The sequence below is a fragment of the Parasteatoda tepidariorum genome, chromosome 1 (genome assembly GCF_043381705.1).
Source record: "Parasteatoda tepidariorum isolate YZ-2023 chromosome 1, CAS_Ptep_4.0, whole genome shotgun sequence".
Classification (NCBI taxonomy): Eukaryota; Metazoa; Arthropoda; class Arachnida; order Araneae; family Theridiidae; genus Parasteatoda; species Parasteatoda tepidariorum.
Genome location: NC_092204.1, coordinates 43,154,063 through 43,174,891, shown reverse-complemented (window position 1 = coordinate 43,174,891; position 20,829 = coordinate 43,154,063). Strand labels below are relative to the sequence as shown.

The 20,829-nt window shown below is 28.3% G+C and overlaps 1 protein-coding gene across 1 annotated transcript in view; it reads left to right on the top strand.

The window, feature by feature from the left end:
- LOC107436147 (pre-mRNA splicing regulator USH1G) overlaps positions 1-20,125 on the top strand; it is a 70,247-nt gene extending 50,122 nt beyond the window's left edge. The window contains exons 2-3 of the mRNA XM_016047737.3: positions 15,417-15,812; positions 18,921-20,125. Coding sequence (XP_015903223.2) covers positions 15,417-15,812; positions 18,921-19,815 — 1,291 coding nt within the window. The 3' untranslated portion in view covers positions 19,816-20,125. The remainder of the gene's footprint in view (positions 1-15,416; positions 15,813-18,920) is intronic.
- Positions 20,126-20,829: the final 704 nt, after the last annotated feature.

The following is a 20,829-nucleotide window of genomic DNA, read 5'->3' as shown; positions in this document are numbered from 1 at the left end:
TCAAGGTATTCGAACAAATTTATATTCAATAAGATTTAAAAATTAAATAAAACCTAACATGTATAGAACACAATAAAATTTCCGTTGTTGCAACAAGACTCCTACCCATAAGTCGTCTATTATTCGATGTAATATATAATGAAATATAAGCTAAAAGAAAATAATATTTAGAATATATTAATTGAAAGAGATTTTTGAGATAACGTGTCTTTAATATTACCGCTATGCATGTAGCGAATTCTCGTAATATCTTATCTATTATTATTTTTCAATTCATTATTGGTGTCTCATTTAGAAGTAAGAAGAATAGAAAATATTCCAACTGATTATATTCCGTTACAGAGAATGCATAGATAATGTTTCAGTGATTCAAAAACGTGACGGAAACGACTCTAATTTGAATGAATTTGAAGACGGAGTAATATTATTTTCCGGAGGGTGTGTGGTAAAAAACTAATACAGTAATTACGAGGATTATTGAGGTAGATTGATGGTCAGAACGTGAGATCGTAATAAATATTTTTTTGATATGATCAGTCGTGATTCATTCTGTTACAAACTAGACTTTTTCAATATCCATTTTTCTTATATAAAAGCTTTAGAAATTTATAAGTTACAGATTAGAATATTATTACACTTTTACTTAAATAAATAAGGATTAGGGGAAATGTTACTATCATCTATGTTAAATAGCAAAAAAATTGAAATATGATATACTTCGAATTTATCTCATAGATTAAAAATTATTTTTTACATTAATAAATTTTATAATTATAATAATTTTTTTATATAGAATATTATTTCACTTTTATTTAAATAAATAAGGATTTGGGGTAGTGTTACTATTATTTATGTGAAATTGCAAAAAAGGAAATACTGTACACTTCAAATTTATCTCATAGATTTAAAATTATTTTGTAAGTATTTTACGTTTATTGAGCATCGAACTTTCGAAATTTTATTAAAAAAATATTTTCATAACTTTTTGATGTTTAATATTTCTATTGATAATTATATTTCCGTTGCTTAAATGCTGACCGTAAAATGTGAGTAAGTCAGAAGCTTTTTCAAAATTTTCATTAAACCAAAGGACCGAATTATAAAAAGTTTTATGAGCGTAATTTACTGGCCCTTAATTAATAAATTTTAGTCTTTTTTAATTTAATAAATCAAAACGTACTCTATGGAATCTTGATACATGAGCTTAAATGTCAAGTTTTTAAGTAGGGGAGAGTGGGGTCAATTGTAACATTTTTTACTTAACTATTTTTAACTAACAAAAAATCCGATATATTATTAGTATTAACTGACAGACGAGTAAAGTAGACTATCCTCTACTAGAAAAAAAAATAAATACCTTATTTTAAATGTTATTATATTAGTTATTAACAATTTTTGACAGTCGTGCACTTGTTACAATTGTCCCCACTTACGGGGTCAATTGTAACAGTTCATAAATTCAACTAAAACATAGTTAATTATACATATTATCATAGTTGTGATATATTTTTTTATTGATCAAAATAGTAGTGATATTTTAGGAGTAAAAATAATAATGAGCAGAGACCTAAAGGGTTAAACTTTTAACTTTAAGGGGTTAAAAATTTTAATTTATGCTGTGAAAGGTGACAAATAAAATAATGCACATGCAACATAATATAAATGATATAGGAAACTATTGGTGGTTCTTAAAGAGTTAAGTAATGGTTTGTAAACATAAGATTATTTATTTTCAGCTGTTACAATCGTCCCTTTACTTATTGTTACAATCGTCCCCAAGACGCCATTTCAGCTTCATTTGTTAAAAACAATGCTAGTTAATTAACAAAACAAATTTTTTTTATTGAAATGTTAATTAAGGTGTCCACTTACATATTCGGTTAATAATTTTTATTTGTTTAAGCAATATTATTTTGTTACAATATAATATTCTAATACCAAAAAAAGAGTACTTACATAGCGTGAAAATATTTTTTGTGATGCAACTCTTTCAAAAGTACATAAAAAGGGTTGCCAGCAGGGATCCTAGGAACCAAATCTAGAGCCCGACACTCGAAATTTTTGCTCTGTTGCAATCGTACCCTATTATAATTGACCCCACTCTCCCCTATTTTATTTTATAGTTGAACAAGAAAATTTTCGTAAAAAAGTTCAAAAGTACTTATTGCAATGAAATTTAAAATTTGTGTATTAGGCTCAATAGAACTCCTTTGAATCTAAGGTCAACGGAAGTGTAATATATTTATAATATATATATANATATATACATAAGTGTTGCGAATGTTGCGACAAACTTCTAAAGGAGCTAGGGCACACCATCAGAATTAAAATTGAACAGGAACCTATGACCGGAAATGGCGTCATACACCACTAGGAGTGCTTTCTGATTATGAACTGTTTCATCATGTGCTTCTTTATTATAAATTGTTTCTTCATGTGATTCTAAACAAGTCATGATAAAAAAGCGTTCCTAGCTGCGTACAACGACATTTCCGGGCATGGGTTTCTATGCCATTTTAACCTTGTAGATGTACCTTAACCGAAACCCCCTGTTATACATAAAGTTTTTAGACTGAAAATGTTGTTTTAAAATAAAGCTGCAGCTTTAGGAAAAAAAACTAATTTCTGATTTGAAATCACCACACCCCCGAATCAGGCAGGATCAAGTATTTCTATAAATGGAACAAAAAAATTTTTCCCCTGTGCCGTAATTCAGTTTAGAAAGCAATTCTGGAAATATATATATTCGAAATAGAGAGTTGTGTTGGTTTTACCCACACTTAACCGTCATTTAACTCGGGTGAGCGACCACATTCTTTGTATCTTTGACCTTTCTATACTTTAGCCACAAATAAATGTCAAAGAAGAAATAATTCTATTTCAGAACTTCCTACATAGAGAAAAAAAATTCTAAATATGAATTTCCGGCTTTCTTATGTTTTTTTCTTCAGTTAGTATGGCAAAAGGAAGTGAATAGTCACATAAAACAATATGGTTTTATGATATAAAAGGATATCATCGGCTTCAGGAGTTTCCTAATGACATTTACAATAATACTAATCGAATGATTGATTGAACACCATTCAGTATCAGAACATTAACTATGTCTGGATGTTGACCTCAGTGTTCGACACAAATTGAATTATTTTCTTTTTTTTTTCCAACAACTTGTTGTATTTTATTCTTTTGTAGTACCATTTTTTGCAGCTTAAAGAGGACACAAAGATTCGATAAATGTTTCTAACTGTACTGATATGCAGAGTTAGAATTTTGTATCTAAAATTACGGTAAAGTAACCGACAATAGTCTGTCCATCCGATCAACCGTACAGTTTACGGTAAAAAAGCATTTTGTGCCTTCATGATTTTGAAAATGTTAACGACTAGTATGGTTAAAAAACCGTAATTACAAAACTATACGACTTTTTAACCATTTACAAATAGCATTTTTACAAAACCAATTGAAAAATTTAACTGGACATCACGGTTGAACTGTATTTTATCAAATGAACCATGGTATGTGGTTGATTCAGTTTATCTGGCTGTTTCACAAACTGTAAGAAATGGGAAATACTATACTTTTTTATATTAAGCAGTTTTATGGTGCTGCCTTCTATGCTTGCTTGACTCACAGTGTCGTATTGTAATTATCCTGGCTCACTTGGGAAGTGCAGAACTTTCCAAACTCTTCCTGTGTTGAAGGGAATGTGAGAAATATTGTGGTGCCAACGTTGGGACTCAAACCCCAGTTCTGTCGGTCATGAGATTGATAGATTAGCTCCTTCTGCTATAATATGTATCCAGCTGTAAGGAATTAAGTGGCTTTATTAGGTGGGCCTAGTTTTCGCGATAAAACTTTGGTTACTTAACCGTATTAGGTGAAAGCCGTTAATCAACGATTTTTCTCACAGTTAACAGTTTGAATACCGTCTTATTTATGGTTATTTGTCTGTTTTGTTTGAATATGGTAAAATAACAATTGAGTTAATCGTTACTTAACTATTTTTTCCGAAAACTTTTTAACAATGTAGAATTTTTTTTTTCAAAATCAGGATTTAGTTATAATTTTATACAAAAATATAAATAACAATAAATTTAAAATAATTAATCTCTGCTTTTAAATAATTTTCAGAATTCATAAAATTAATGAGGTTTTACTTACATTAAGTTATAATATAGAGACCTTGCTTAAAAGTAGAGCAACTCCATCCTTTGTTTATTAGGAGTATAGAGCCTTAAGGATTAATGCGAGTAAATTGTTCTCCCCATCTGTGTGTTTCTCGGTGTCTTTTGTTTGAAAACCGAAATAAGGTGAATGTGAAATGGTTTTAAAATAATATAGAATTGGCTTGTATGAACGTAAAAGTGAGTTTATTTTAATTTTTAAAAGTGGTGAAAGCTTAATTCCTATAAGTGGTACAAGGCTTTTTTCAATATAAGGGCAAACCTTTCTTCAAAATATTTGTAACAAAAAAAAATTTGTCTTGACATAACAGCTAAAAAATTGACTTGATTAAAATTGCGATCTACATGAGCATGTTATGGCAGTTATTTTTAAAACTTTTTCGGTCTGTTTTAGTAATTCCCAGTAGCGACCTGAAATCTACCTAGGATTAGAGAGATGGGCAGCAGCTTGTCTAGGAAATAAATGTGGCCTGACAGCAATATTGATCAAACTCTTGCCGTTAGTCACGATATCCTTAACCTCCATGACCCCCCCGTTGTGGGAATACTTTTAATGATACTATAATTACTAATATAATATTATTTTTGTTGCTTTAAAAATATTTATCTTAGTGACGGAGAATGTTAAAAATAATCCTTATGCACAACTTTGTTTTAAGACTTATGAAAATTAATGAATTATCATTTAACTGGATTATTTTCCTTATTATTTTCGGAATAGAAAGGGAATAAAATGTCACGAATTCATGGGGCAAAATAATGACTAATTAAAAGGGTATGAATTGATGACAAAATTAAATTAATTGAAATCTTTTTGCAAAAACAACTTTTAATGATAAAGTTTTCTGATGATTTCAGAGTTTTTTGAAATAGTGAAAAATATCGACCATCTTATGTTGAAAAATTGAAACGTTAAATTAACTTACTGTTTACCTATCTACATCATTTAATTTACTGGAGTTGCTTTTATGAAATTGTTAATTTATCAAGTTTATGTTACAAATGCTTCTTTGAAACTAGGAATTAGCGAAAATTGTGAAGTAGTTGTATAATTAGTTTACGCTTTTAAAGCAAGTTTAGACTTACGTTAATGCAGTATTTTTGCCATTTTCAAACCAACTTATTTATACTTTATAATATTTTAGAGATAATAAAGCAAGAATTACTATATTAATTTTGATAACATTTATAAAATTCTAATTTTCATAAATGTGGCATTTTACAGAGAGGAAATTTAATGATGTGGAATGACACACAAGGCGGAACGCAACACCATACAAAACTCATTTTATTTGTCGAACATTTTATTTAAATATTAAGCTCGAACAAACCCTATGGTATTTTAAATTTGAGAGTGGTTAAGAAAAATTTGATTTTTCCCATAAAAATATTAATTTTATTTCAATGTTCAAATTTCAGGTTAAATTTTCAAATATGACAGGTAAGGTTTAGTTTTTTATTAAATAATTTACTAAAAAAATCACACTACAACTGTGTATGTATAAGTTCAGACCTATTATGGTTAACTTCTTTATAAATGTGGAGTTATGGGATTTGGTATTTCAAAACATTTAATGACATCTCACAGATGAATAATAGCAATCTAAAATATAGCGTATTTAGTTAAATATTTATAGAAGCAAATAATGTGATTGTGGTTTTATCTAAAATAGTATTGATGAGTGTTAAAAATTCAACTAATTGAGTCTTTGTTTCAAGGTAGAAATATGATATAATGCAGAAAACTCTTGTTCATTAGTTTCTTTAAATATGTATTTCTTCTTAGTTTCTGTTCTCAAAAAAAGAATGTGATGAATTTCACATAATTTTTAATAGATTTAAACTTTTCACATTTTTCTTCCTTTTTTTGCAACCCAAAGCGAGCTAACTTTATACGTTTTTCGTCTAAATTTCAGCAATTCCGTCTAAATTTTCCATTAAGCTTCGAACTTGGGGTAAAAAACTATTTCTTGAAATCCCATTAAATCCCGTCAAGACCGCTTACTTTGCTTGCCTTAATGACTTTTCACTGCTCTACAAATTGGATCCAATTTGCGAAAGGTTGAAAAACGACATTTTCCAAAGCTGTTAAGAAATAAATCTACTCTTTTAAAACAGCTCCTCCGTGGGCGATCAAATCCTAGCGATCCGGAACGTATGTGTCGAATAAATCAAAGTGTGAAAACGATAAGAACAATAAAAGAATCGTTCATGAAAAAGGAATCGTTCGACAAACTCCTTTTAACGAAATAGTGCAGAAAATGGTCGATTCAAAACCAACTATAACTGAGTTCAAATATCATATCTGGGAGATAATGTTTTATGCTCTATTTTTGATATCGAATGAAAATGACTAAACTTAATCTTATTAAAATTCCTTAGGGATCAATTTATTAATGAGACATATATTTTGAAGAATACTTTATTGTGCTATTGTTAGTTACAATAAAAAACAGACGGAAGTTATTGGAAAAGTTTCGTACATTTTTTTCCTAGCAATAAGGATTTAAATAAGTTCCTTTTAAGAGAGTTTCATTTTGTTTCAAAAATAATGTTCATTCAAAAAGTAAAGGATTGGATATCATCTTACTCATGGTTATTTGAATATGGTGAAAAAACAATTGAATTAGCTCCTATTTAACCATTTTTTCTGAGAAATTTTTAACACTACAATAAAGCGTCGATGCATGTTCTAGATAATTTTTGGTAGATTCAGGAGTAAATTAGCATTGAGTTCAAATACGAATTAAATATTTACTCTATGTTGCATATTGGAATTTCAAAGTAATAAAGTTTTTTAACAACTTCGTTAACTTCATCTTAGAGAGTTAATTCAACAATATTGCACCATGAGATGATTCTCAATTGTGTTTTATTCATATAGCTTCTAGCAATAGGTCAATAAATAAAATTTCACTGAAATAATAATTCTAAACTCACTGGGGGAAGTTTGGTTATTGCTTTGGTGTTGTCTTCTTTGTGTGGTTCTTCAGGAAATGGGGTTCGAAAAGCGTGGTTAACTCATCAATATATAATGACTCCTTCCCTGCTGCTTTTGTATATCAACGAAAGGTGCAAACTAGTGAAAACGTTCTACTTTCTGCAATTAAAATTCTTTTCCTTCGCAATTAAAAAGTAATCATCATGAAAAAAAATTGAATCGAATGAAATACTTTTGTGTGAGATAGCTTGGATGATTATGTGTTTATGAGTTTTGAATGCATAGCGATTATTAAAGCTCAATTTTAATTTATTGCATTATTATGAGAACTATTTTTTAAAATTTATTAAGTTGCATATTATTTTAAAAATTGTTGTGATCTAACTATTGCTAAGACAATTAAAAACATAATTTATGTTTAAATGTTATAAATTTCTATTATAAATAACGAATTTTTATTTACCTTATTATTTATTACATATTCGAACTATAAATTTTCTTGATCAATTGTCTGAAGGTGCCAAGTAATAGTTCTAAAATAAATAATGCTCTATAGGACTAGTTAAATAATTTAAATTAGGTTTATATATTAGTTACTTTCACAAGAACAGTTTTATGGAAACGTTTTTATTTGAGAACTATTTTCTCGGCGAAGTTAGCCATTCCGCATTAACCAGGTTTCGTCAGCCTATATACATCATTTTCTAGCTCTATCATTTATATCATTTTCTAATTCTAGTTCTTTTATCATATTAATTCGATATTTATCCTACTTTTATATTGTAACTTTTTTTCATAAAAATAAAATGAGTATTTAAAACGCTTTGGTTAGTTGAACATAATTAAATTTTTTTTTCGTTTAAAGCCGTCTATTTTTTTTTACTAAAGTCGTATAGCGCAAGCTATTAACTACAATTTGCTTTAACTGAAACAGTATAGTAGTCAAATTGATCACATAACAAACCTCGTACTTCAAAATGCTTTAAAAAGTTTTTTTTCTGAAAAACTAGTTTTTTGTAGTATTTATTCCGAATGTTGAGCTGGAGTTGGACACCATAATACAAAATGGAGCACCATAATGCACGTACGAGCTCTGAATATTTTATTTTGCTTACTGTTACACTCAAACAGCTGAAAATTAAATAGTTTTTGTATTAATAGATAATTTTGTGAAAATAAAAGTTTTTGTAAAAGTTTTTTAAAACAATTAACTACTGATCACAATTTTAATAAGGCTGTTAGAATAAGATCTTTAATTATATTTTGTAATTGTAATTATTGTTTAAAATGCATACTAGCAATGCTTTTACTGAATGTAAATGTAAATTCTTTTTTTGACTTATTTAGCTTCAAGTCTTTACTTATATTTAAAACTTTTTCTAATATTCAAAAGTGAAAGGATTAGGTCACTACACGCTTAAAGTAAAATTATAATGAAACTTAAATCTGGAAAAATAATTTATAACAAATACTGAAAACGTTCTACGTAATTTAAGACAAGGAAAAAAGCAGCACTTTTCGCAAAAACTGATTTATTTTAGCATTTCAATATACTTATAAAAATGCTTGAAAAAAATAAACTTAAGCTTTAAATGTGAAAAAAATTCCTCCAAATAATGTTCCTCAATTAAATTTTTTTTCAACTTAATTTTTAAATACAGATTTTGCTAGTGTCACGAACTGTTTTTTTTAACGTTATAGACATACCTTGAATATTCTTAGAAAATACCCACAACTGATTTTTAAATACCTCTAAACAACAAGAAGACATAAAATTACCAGCCGATTGATTATCAGAGAAAAGGCCATTAGTTCAAACCTCGGTGGCTCTAAATATATAATTTTATAACAGCAAACCCAATCTTTCAATTCTATATTCATACATTTTTGCTCAGGCTTCTTCCTACACTGAGAAAAAAAATATGGTTAAAACTAGCAGAATATGATAAAATTTACGGTGTTTCTACCGTGTCGCGTGTAACACCAAAAGCTCGTTAATTTTTACTGAAGTGTTTTTATTAATATTTTTAGATAAACTTAATAGTAAAATTTCATTATTTTAAATCTGTGTAAAAATTTGGCAAATGTGGTAAAATTTGTTTAATCTTGATACCTTAGAGTATGGCATAGAAAAACATTTATTCGGTTCAATTTACATTTCAGTCTGGTATTTTTACGAGTTGTATGGTAGTAAGAACTATAATTGCGAAAACTAGAATTTTCGGTGATGTGTTACATTTATGAACGGAAAAATTACTCCGTAAATGGTTTAAAAACCATATATTTTGGTTTCATAACCAGAATTGTTTTTTTGTAGTGTTCCCTGTAATGTCATTATCATACAGTACGGTAGTTTTACCAAAATTGTTTTTTTCCCCGTATAAAGCACATTTTATTTTAATGTTTAATTGAACTTATTTTCTTCCTTTTTCTAAATACAAAAGAATTTATTTCAGCAACTTAAAGCTAAGGGTAAAACTATAATTTAATTTAAATATGAAATAATTCATTATTACATTTCCCACGACCATACTATGGAACTTCAATGGAAGCGGACAAACTCTGAGCTAAAACTAGATTTCCTCACAAAATGAAAAAAAATGGATTATTTAAGTATTATAGTAATAATAAAACATGTTTGAGAAAAAACATCAATTTTAGCCCTATTTGTGAACAGAAACTAATAAGACTCAAACTAAAAAAAAAAAAAAAAAAAAAAAAAAAAAAAAAAAAAAAAACAAGATTAAATTTCCTTCAATTCCTATTTTAAATAAAGGCTTTTTGGGAAAAGTCTGTCACGAAGTTTTGTTTAAAAAAAAAGCAGTAAACATAGCTTAGAAATTCTTACATAAAAAAACCTAGCAACTCAATTTTAAATATCTTTGAAATCTCTGAAACAACAAGAAGACCCGTAATTGTTAGCCCATCAACACCTTTTCAAACGCGAAACGTGACAGCTCTCTAAGAGAAAGTGTCAAAAGTTCAAACTTCGGTGGCTCTAAATATATAATTTTATAATAGCGAACCCTCATATATCTTTCACTTCCGGCTCCAGAAACTACCGCAGGCGCCATTTTTGCGCAAACTTCTTCCCTATAACTTACAATTTTTTGGTCGATGTTGGTTGGAATTAGGTTTCCTTCCTTATCGATATGTGGGTGGATTAAAAGAAGACTTTTTTCCGACCTAAAAATGTTCGCAGCACGACTTGATGTTTATGGTACTGACCACTGATGCATTACGATCTGCTTTAAGCCATTAAAGAATATGCTAAACTCTTTAGCCAGATCAAAATCTTTAACATTTTATTTACTTTTTTATCGTAATAGACAGTCTAATAGTCTTTGTGTTGAACTATTTGTCGTGATTTATCCATATGTCTGGATCTTATGAATGCTCGTTGAAAAACGAAATTTAAGGCCTCTCATTATCGAACTTTAGTTTCACCATACTTTGTTGAATTGCGTTTGTAATGAATATAAATATCACTATCGTTTATTTTAATTCATTATGAATTTATTTATAGCTGTATAGTTTAACTTAGTTTTTATCAAAGTGAATTACAAGTAGGGGTTATATATTACTATTCTTAAGAGGTTATTCACATTATTATTTTATACCCTTGCTTGTTAAATGCATTTCCATATGACTAATCTCGATCTACTCTTATAAAGGGAAGTTTGTCCAGAAGAGTTATAATCTCCTTGTTAAAATTTAACGATATTTATAAGTTTGGTATTTATAAGTTAACTTTTTATTTTGGAAAGAGTTTATGCATTATAAATGGTGGCTATATATTACTTTTTCTATTTTCAATTTAAACTGCTTTAATTTTGATATATTTTATTTTATCTGTCACTAAATATAAAATATGACGTTTGTCACGAATACAGTTTGGCTATTTATTAACAAATGAAGTATGGATGCAATATTTTTTTTTCTACATTGAGGAAAAAGTATGGTCAAAGCTACTATAATATGGAAAAATTCTCAAAATTCAAAAAAAAATATGTGGAAAAAATCGTTTTAAAATGGGTGCCGTAACAAAAGAATAAAAATAAAATTATTTTAAAAATTGATTCAGTGTTTTCAGAGAAAAATGTAACAGAATCGGTATTTCCAAGATGGACTGCACCGAGAAAAAAAATGTGGTCAAAACTACAGACCCACAGAGCAAGAAACATGGTAAAATTTACTTTGTTTCCTTCTGTATGGGAACACCAAAAATCACAATAATTTTTATCGAAGGGCTTTGATAATGATTTTGGCAAAATTGACAGTAAAAAATTGTTCTATAATACGTGTTAAAATTTGGTAAATGTGATAAGAGTTGGTAATTTTATCATGATACCTTGGAACATGGCATAAAAACCATTCATTCAGTAAAATTTTCTTTTCAATTTTGTATTTTTACAATACACGTAGTAATAAGATCTATAATTTTGTAAGCCAGAACTTCTGGTAATACGCTGCTTTGTCATATGAACAGAAAAATTACTAAACAAATGGTTTATAAACAGTATAATTTTGGTTTTATTACTGCGTACTGCAATGCGATAATTTTACCAAAATTTTTTTTCTCCGTATACAATTTTTTGTGATTGTTTTGTGTTAGTTTCCATCTTTTTAAGTTAATTTATTTATAGCCACTTTTTAAATTAAACATTAAAATGAAATGCGCTTTTCTGAATATAAAGTTTCGGAAACTGTTACAAAAGACTAATCTTTTTAATTTAGAATAAAATAAGCAACATTTAGGGGAGAAAAAACTAAAGCCCACTTTGGGCTAGGAATGTTCAGTATATGAACTACATGTTTCATACCAATTCTACAAAAAGGAGATAATTTATGAAAAATGTATAAAATAAAGCAGATAATTTTTCTATTTAGCTTAAAAAAATCTCAAGAAAACATGTATTCTTTGAAATCAAGTAATATAACTCTCTTCCTAAAAAGCAGGCGTTATCTTACAATAATTTTACAGATAAATGTAAATACCGTTGGTCGACAAAACTTTTATAAATGATAGGTTACATAAATTCTATATTAAATATATTATTAAATATATTCTTAACTTACAAGTATATAGTATATTGATTAAATGCTTATTTGAAATATAAATTACAATGTCTTTTAACTGCTCTCATTCATTTATTTATTTTGTAAACTTTAAAATTCTAATGTGGGCCTAGATATTATGAAGTTCATGTTTGAAAATTTTACACATGTCTTCTATTTCAATTGATTCCATTCCAATTAATGATTTTCTACAATTTTGAGTGTCAGTTGCTATGAATGCTTCTAATTAGCTTCGACAAAATACTTTGTTTTACGTCATAAAAGTTTAGATTAATAGGAAGGAAAAAGAAATTTGTAGAGAAGTGAAAAGTCATTAAGGCAAGCAAAGTAAGTGGTCTTGAAGGGATTTAATGGGATTTCAAGATGTAAGAGATAGTTTTTTAAAAATTTCAGAAATTATTCTCGACTATTTGCACTATTTCATTCCTAATCACGCTCATATCCATATCTTGTTCATAATCCTATTTTCTGAAACATGTTTTGTTAACAGCATTTTATATTACACGACTAAAACTTACAAATTACTTATAAAATTTAGGTCCAAATGTTTTGTTTCTTTTAATTAACTATTACTTAATTCTTCCTTTTTTTTTGTTTAACGTTACAAAAATTTAACATTCTATCAAAAAGAATTTTAAAAATTTCAGAAATTATTCCAGAATTTTTGCATTATACAAATCTAATAACATATATACACTTTAAGAAATTCCAGGTTAATTTGAGGTAAAATGTACCGGTACTAAGAATGCCTGTACGGACTGTTTACCATCAAATCCATTTTTATCAGAACATATTATGGAACAAACAATCTAATATACCGTACTTTTTACAGTAATAATTAGTGTCACTCTAATTAATTAAGCATTACTGTAAAAATTACAGTATAATATTTTACGGTAAAAATGGATTTTACGATTAAATAGATTTTATATGTGACGCACCAAAAGTGCCAGTGTTTTATACGGTAATTTGATTCGGATTTTTTTTTACAGTGTATCAGCATATTCATTATCTAACTTTTAAACATGCTCTGTTAATTATGTTTTATATTAGATGATCAAAACTTAATTCAAATAACAGATAAATTTGACTCCGAAAGTTTTATTTCTGTCAACTAACTGCATCGAAATCTTTCTTTTTTTCTGTTTGAAGTTAAAAAATAATAAATTAGTATTCTATCAGAAAAACTTAAAAATTTAAATTTTTTTTACAGTAATTATTACGCTATTTCATTCACAATATACCCTCATCCGTTCATTACTTATTTCCTTAAGTGTGTTCCGTTAATCATATTTTTAATTAGATAAATGAAATCTCATCAAACAAGTAATTAAACTCGCAAAAAAGTATTTCAATAATTCGAATAGTAGCGGCACAATTCTACCTATATCAGTAATTGTTACGCGCTGCTGAACATATTAGTTATGCCAAACTTTCATTACCACGATGACAAGACCGAGGGAGTCACTTAATGTCGTGACACGACGGTCTGGTGACTTTTCCCCGTACATGGATGGTCACGGTCAATACACGCAATGGTAACTAACATTTATTTATTTATTCTGAACCCATACCTTTATACCTATATCGTAACAAACCACCTGTGAAACGAGACGAGGTCACTTTCACGTTGCTCGTCTTTTTTTTTCTTCTTTTCTTTCTTAACAGTTCGGAATGTTGGCCAAACAGAAAATGATTTGACATAGCATCGAGGGGTCAGAGTTTGTGCTATGGCGATAATTTGTTAATTTGAATGATACTGCGGAAATACCTTGTTTGGAGTTAAATATAATTAGAGTGACAAGAAGAGGAAAAAAGTTGATTCGGTCATGAAATGTTAGTGACTTACCGGATTTGAAAAACATATTGTTTCGAATGTTACGATGGCATTTTTGCAAAAAATAAATGCACTTATTTTTTTAGTTTTTTGTGGTGCTGAACGTAAAAATACACGTAGAGTTTTTGCTACCAGCATAGTTCCGGTTTTTTAATTATTTGTTACCGTTATGAGGGTTTCTTTTTCATTAATCTATTATTATCGGAAAAGGAAATGAGAGATTTTTCTACAATAGTTATCATAAATTAATGAAAAGAATCACAAAAATGACCGCAAACTCAAAAAGTTAAGCGTAATAATCAATGAAAATGGCACACAATTGTACATAATTTAGTATAAAATAACATAAAAAGTATTAACTAGACAATTATGGTGTAACCGAAATTATTACATGCATGAAATAAAGAAATCTAATGCGTCAGTTTAAAATGAAAAAAATACCTTCAGTATGAATATCTTCAACAATATAGCACATACAGGGGTGCTTTTAATTATTGGCTCTACCAGCTTCATCGGAAGTGTACGCCATTGTTATTGCAAAGTAGTTGCAAGCCTTCAAGGTTCTGAGAAGGAGAATTGAAAGCAGTTATTTATTATTCGCTTTTTTCGTAATTTTTCCTCCAGGATAACCAGTGCAGTTAAAGCGCGTTGATAAAGTTTTGTATCTTAACCATCAGTAACATTGAATTTTTTAACCTTCTGAATTAAAATTAAAGGCGAATTCAGCTGAAATTTTTTTGTGAAATTAATATACATTAACTGCATTTGGAAAAGAAAATTACAGATTGCAAATAAAATGCGTTCATCCATAGATGCTAAAATCATTTTTAGAATAATTTATTTCTTTGTAATATCTAATTTACAAATGGTTGAAAATATTTTAGGTTGTCAGGTATTCGAAATTTTGAAAATTCAATACAGGACTTCTTTAAAATTTGATTTCTGAGAAACAGTTAGACAGATTTCATTCAAATTTAATATTTAATAACATTCTTTAAAATGTAAAAATTTACCTAACTTTACGTACCTTACAATTCAAAATCTTCTCTACTATTAGTACGTGAAAGAATGAAAAAAATTAAAAGTTATTAAAATTTATTCTTTGAAGGAACTACTTTTACACAAACATCTATCCCCTGAGCCACAGTGGGGTTTCGGAGAGATATTGTAAATTTTGATTTCAAAATATTATTTTAACATAATTGGCAAGGTATGTTTCTAAACTCCTCATATAATAAATCCACCATTTTTTTTATTTTTGTTATTTATTTTTTGATTGTGCACTGTTTGATTAACACATATATATATATCAGTGTCTTAAAACTAATTTTAAAACAAATTAAATGAAATAATGAGAATTTCCTTCAATTTTCAGAGGGGATCCAGACAAATGTGATTTTTACGGCAACACATGCCTTCATTGTGCTTCTGGCAATGGGCATATAGACTGTGTTTCCTTTCTGGTCAATTTTGGAGTCAATTTGTGGGCTCTGGACAACGATTTTCATACTGCCAAAGATGTTGCCGTTCTTAATCAAAAGAATGAAGTTTTGAGGCTTTTGGATCAAGCTCAATCCAAACATGCTCTCGTCAATAAGAAACTAGTGCAGAGGTTAAAGGAAAAGAGCGTGTACGATGCAGAAAAGAGGATAAAAAGCTACAGAAAGTTACAACAAAAGGCAGCCAAGAAAGCCGAAAAAGAAGAAAAGGAGAGGCTGGCCTCTGTTGATGGATTAAGATCGTCACTTACAGCTTTTAGAAGAGATTCCAGGTAAGCGAAAATCCATTGAATGTAAATAAATTTTCATAAAATGAATAATTTGAACAGCATCAAAAATATTCTGTTGTTTTTACACTGTTAGAAATGGTAAAATACATCGGCATGGTAAAAACAGGGGCAGCAGTCTGTCTATCCAATTAACCATTAACCGTAAAGTATACGGTAAAGAATCTGCATGAAATCCATCTGCAAGGAACTGACTTCATTAGATGAGTTCAGTTGGTGCAATAAAATTCTGGTTATTTAACCGTATTAGGTGAAAGCAGTTAGTAATCTGTTTTTTTCCCTCGCAGTTAAAAAATTCTGTTACAGTTGAGTACCATCTTATTTATGATTATTTGGCTATTTTGTTTGATTATATTGTAATAACAATGAAATAAATTGTTGTTTAGTTTATTTTTTATTACAATGTAAAAAGTTGCGGAGCAAATTACGGTAAAAAGTATTTTCACCCTGAGTGCAGCCTCCATAAAATATATTTCACCTTAAAATTTATACATTAATATTTACAGTTATATTTAATTACCGAAATTCAGTAAATATTACTGTAAAAGTTGCGGTATGTCAGAATTTTTTACTCTGTAAATTTTATGGTATAAAGTACTGGCACCCTGAGTCCTGGTACTTTTTAACATAATTTGATCAGTAATTTTTTTACGGTGCATAATTTTGCTGAAGTATGCTGATTATCTCAGCAATCAGGCAATCAGCAACAAATAATCTGTATATTGTTTGAAGACTTGATTATTTTTATCATCCATTAAATATTGCCATCGTATTCTTATTACACTTGAAAAATCAACTTACACCATCAGGAAATGGGGACCTAAGCTTTGATTATTATTTTTCAATGATATGCCAAAAGTATATTAAGTTGAATATAAAATTCCTGTTATTTTCATACGAGAACCATTTAATTGTTAACTATCAATGTTTTTATTTCATTTTTTTGCATTGCATTTCAAAATATTTTGAAATGATCCTGTCAAACATTTCATTTCTGCTTTCATTTATCACGCTTTTTTTCCTTAAAACAAACTGAATATCCAAAGATTACCTGCTGTTTCATAAAAGTCACACCCTCCCGACATTTAAAATCGTTTTGTAATTCCACTGTTCTAAGAAACAGTTAATAATGATTCAACAAAGCAAACATGGATGTTAGGAAGTCATGAATAATTCTATTTTATTTTATTTTCATCTCTATATTATTGTGTTGAAGTTTGTGCAGAAATACTTTTACTCATTTTCCGAAAAAATAGTTCGTTATTGAATCATAATACAAACATTTTTAGCAGTTACATGTAGAAGTGTGAGGATGCTTTGGTCAAACGCATCTATTAAATGCTAGATAAAATTAAAATAATCACTGTAGTCAATTCATTACAATTTAATCAAAATGTTATTGCAAAGATTTACAAAAATCTAGATCCATATTTTAAATCCATTTCTTTGCATAAGCGGGTATTTTTCAATAGTAAAAAAAATTATTGATTCTATGTATGCTCATTTTTGTCTTAATAAGAACATTCCTATTTTTTATCAATATAAAACTTCATTACTAAATCTCTTTGAAAATTATACATAATATTTTCATGAAACACTTTGCTACTACAAAGTATTTATCCGTTAAAAATTATTATTATTATAATAAAAATATTAGTAATAAATTTAATGTTTTAGTGTTCTTATTGATTGATTAGCTGGATGGTTGCCTTTCTATCTTATCCTTTGCTCTCTATTAACTTTGATCCATATTATATAGTCATGTTGCTACATCCTTAATAATGTTGTTTTTTAATTATGTTTTAGTATAGTTTCAAACAATAAGACTCATTGATTTGCATCTTAATATGATAGTTTTTATGTCCTTTTGATTTTTATACCTTTTACTCAGGTTAAATATATCCCTTTCCTCTTAATCTTAAAGTAAACAATTCATGTTCAGTGCTTTTAAAATACTGATGTTGAAATGAAATGTGTGTTTTTGTCTTTTTCGCTACTGTATCCATGTGTAATTAGAATATGCTACACTGTTATATCAATTTTAAATCAAGATAGAGTTTCTTTTCCACTGAATGCAAAATAAGTAGAAATTGTGAAAGTAATTCTTGCTTTTAAGTCTATTTTTGTAAGAAGAAAAATAAAATAAAAACTTTTAAATTATCTTCTTTCGCGGAGCTATTGGAGCTACTTACATCTGTTCTTCAAAACCGGTAGTATATTTATTTTCTTAAGATTATTTTCCTTTCGAAAAGTAATACTTATATTTATTTCTTGAAAATATTTGATTGCTTTCATTGTGCTCATTTTAAAATGAAGCCATTTAGAATTGAACAACAATTCAATATAAACACATTCGTTAAGTTGTCGTTAAATATAAATATTTCATTTATTATTTTCATTCATTTATTTTCATTATATTTCATTACTATATTTCAATTAAATGTTTTCATTCTCTTATCAATTTGTCTTTATATATGAAATTTTCTTTCAAAATAAATGAATGAAAACATTACAATATATGAGGAAAAGTTATTTCATAAATAACTTAAATATTAAAAAAAAATCCGAGTGATTATGAAATAGTATAAACAGAAGTACTCAATTTTGAATGAACTGGACCAGAATTCGTATAAAAAAAATTAAATTTCTTTAAAATAAAATTTCGAATATAATTAAAATTTCTTTAATCAACAGTATTTATTTGAAATCTACTACCGAATTACCAGGAAGTTGTGAAGATCATATTTTATTTTTCTTATCATATTTTGACCTACATTATACAGGGTTATTCATAATTCCCTCCACCTGTAAACGCCATTTTTCTTTACTACAACTGGCTTCAGTGGTACATGTTACTGCCATCTACCGGCAACTGCTTAAATTAAAACTTGAATACTTTCGGAATAATTTCATATGTTCTTTTTTGCCATATTAGTCTTCGCTTATTTACTATTACTCTTCGAAACCCCGGAGGGAATTATGAATAACCCTGTATAACTACTTTTTTATGCTTTTCACTTTATATTTCTAATATTTTTTATTTTATATAGTTTTACTAAATTTCTATTTCAATATAAAATTTATTTATTTCAGAAACTCCCAAAATGCCCAAAAGTTTTCCGACATAGTCAACAACGGAAAAGATAAGGAATCCTCTTTAAAAAAGCCAACGTCTACGGAACGCAAGAAAAAAAGTGTCGTGTTTAGGCCCGGTGACATAATTACAAGAGATGAAGAGTTGGACAATCGTTCTTCAAACTATACTGAAATTAAAAGGATACCACGGATATCTACCCCCGATTACGTCAAAGAGAGCGAAGATGGTCATTCTTCGCCAGACAATCCATCTCGCAGCACATCCGACACACATTCCAGTGACGACGCGAACAGCGACGTGTTGCAAACTGCCGATTCTGGAATAGGGGACGAACTCCACGAGACATCGTCCTCTCACGTCAGCATCTTCGACCGACCAGGATTCGGGACCGTTGCTTTTAGGAGTTCTTTAGTCAATCTAACAGCACTGACTACAACAGCCACAGTACTGGATAATGGTAGCAGGGACAATAATAGAAATTCGTATGAAAACTGTGGAAACCAAAATCACAAAAACCTCGCTTCTACTGTCTCTGATAGCATAGGCAGTGCGAGTAGTCTGGTGAGAAGGCACATCCACTGGGAAGACGAATACGAAGCTGATGACTTTGACGAAGCTGATGATGACGACTCTGATGACGAAGTATCAGATGACGAAGACTGCGAAGCAACGGACCCTTTGTCGTTATTCTTGACTACCGTAGGGTTAACGGAATATTTGCCCCTTTTTCAATCAGAACAAATTGATTTAGAATCTTTGTCTCTTCTGTCTGAAGAGGATTTGAAGGCTCTAGGGATGCCCCTAGGACCCAGGAGAAAGTTAAATAAAGCGGTTGAAGAGAGAATGAAGACTTTGAAAGATCCTGGAATTGTGCACGATAGTCAACTTTAATGAAACTAAAGAGAATTTGTTCTTTTTAAAACTTGTGATTTGCTTCGTTCTGTTTTTTACAAGATTAGGTATGGTGTACATATTAATTTTTATGCATGCAGGATTTGTCAAAGAAATTTGGTGAATTGTAATAATAGAAAATTAGATCTGTAAGTTACACTTTATTTCAATTGCGTAATAATGTAAATTTTTTGAAATTTTGTCCATAGAAAATTTTAATGTAGTGCTCTATAAATGCTTTATGAACTACTTTAAAGTTATACTTAAAAATTTATAAGAGTAAAACTTTTTGAAAAATATCAGAAAAAAAGGGTTTCAAATGTATGAATCTTGGTTATTGCTTTATATTAATTAAGATGTGAATTCTAAATTTATTCTAAATTATTATCTTTTTCAAAATACATTGAAAGTTAGTTTCCATTAAAAATCTTTTGTCTTGAGAATTGAATGAATCGAATTGATTGAATTGAATTGAGAATTTTGTTTTGAGAACTCACTCATTTATTTTTTTCATAAGTCATTTTGGATTTATATAAATTTAATTTTATATTTATAATAAGGTTTAAAAATAAATTCAAAATTTTTAAGTGTGACTATATTCATTCATGGAACAGAAACACATATTTTCGAAATTAATAATTTTTGTTTAAAAAATATTTTTGAAATGATAAAAGAGCTTATGATTGTGAATAGTATTTGTGAAAATTTATTTTATGGATTAAAAACCTATGTAAACTTATTTATGCACAATAATAAATTTTTTCGTGTATTTTGTATGAAAAGTTCTACATTGTAAAAAATTTGAACATACTTTTGTATAATAATGTTTTGACAAATGTTTATTACGAGAAAATATTTATGAAAATATATGCTGAAAATTAATGAAATGGATATAAGTAAAATTTGTATATTTATTTATGAATTATTTTTATACATTTTAAAAAAAGAGTGATTATTTTGTATCTGAAATTAAATTAAAAAAAATAAACCGTGTGGTTAATTTATTAAACTTGA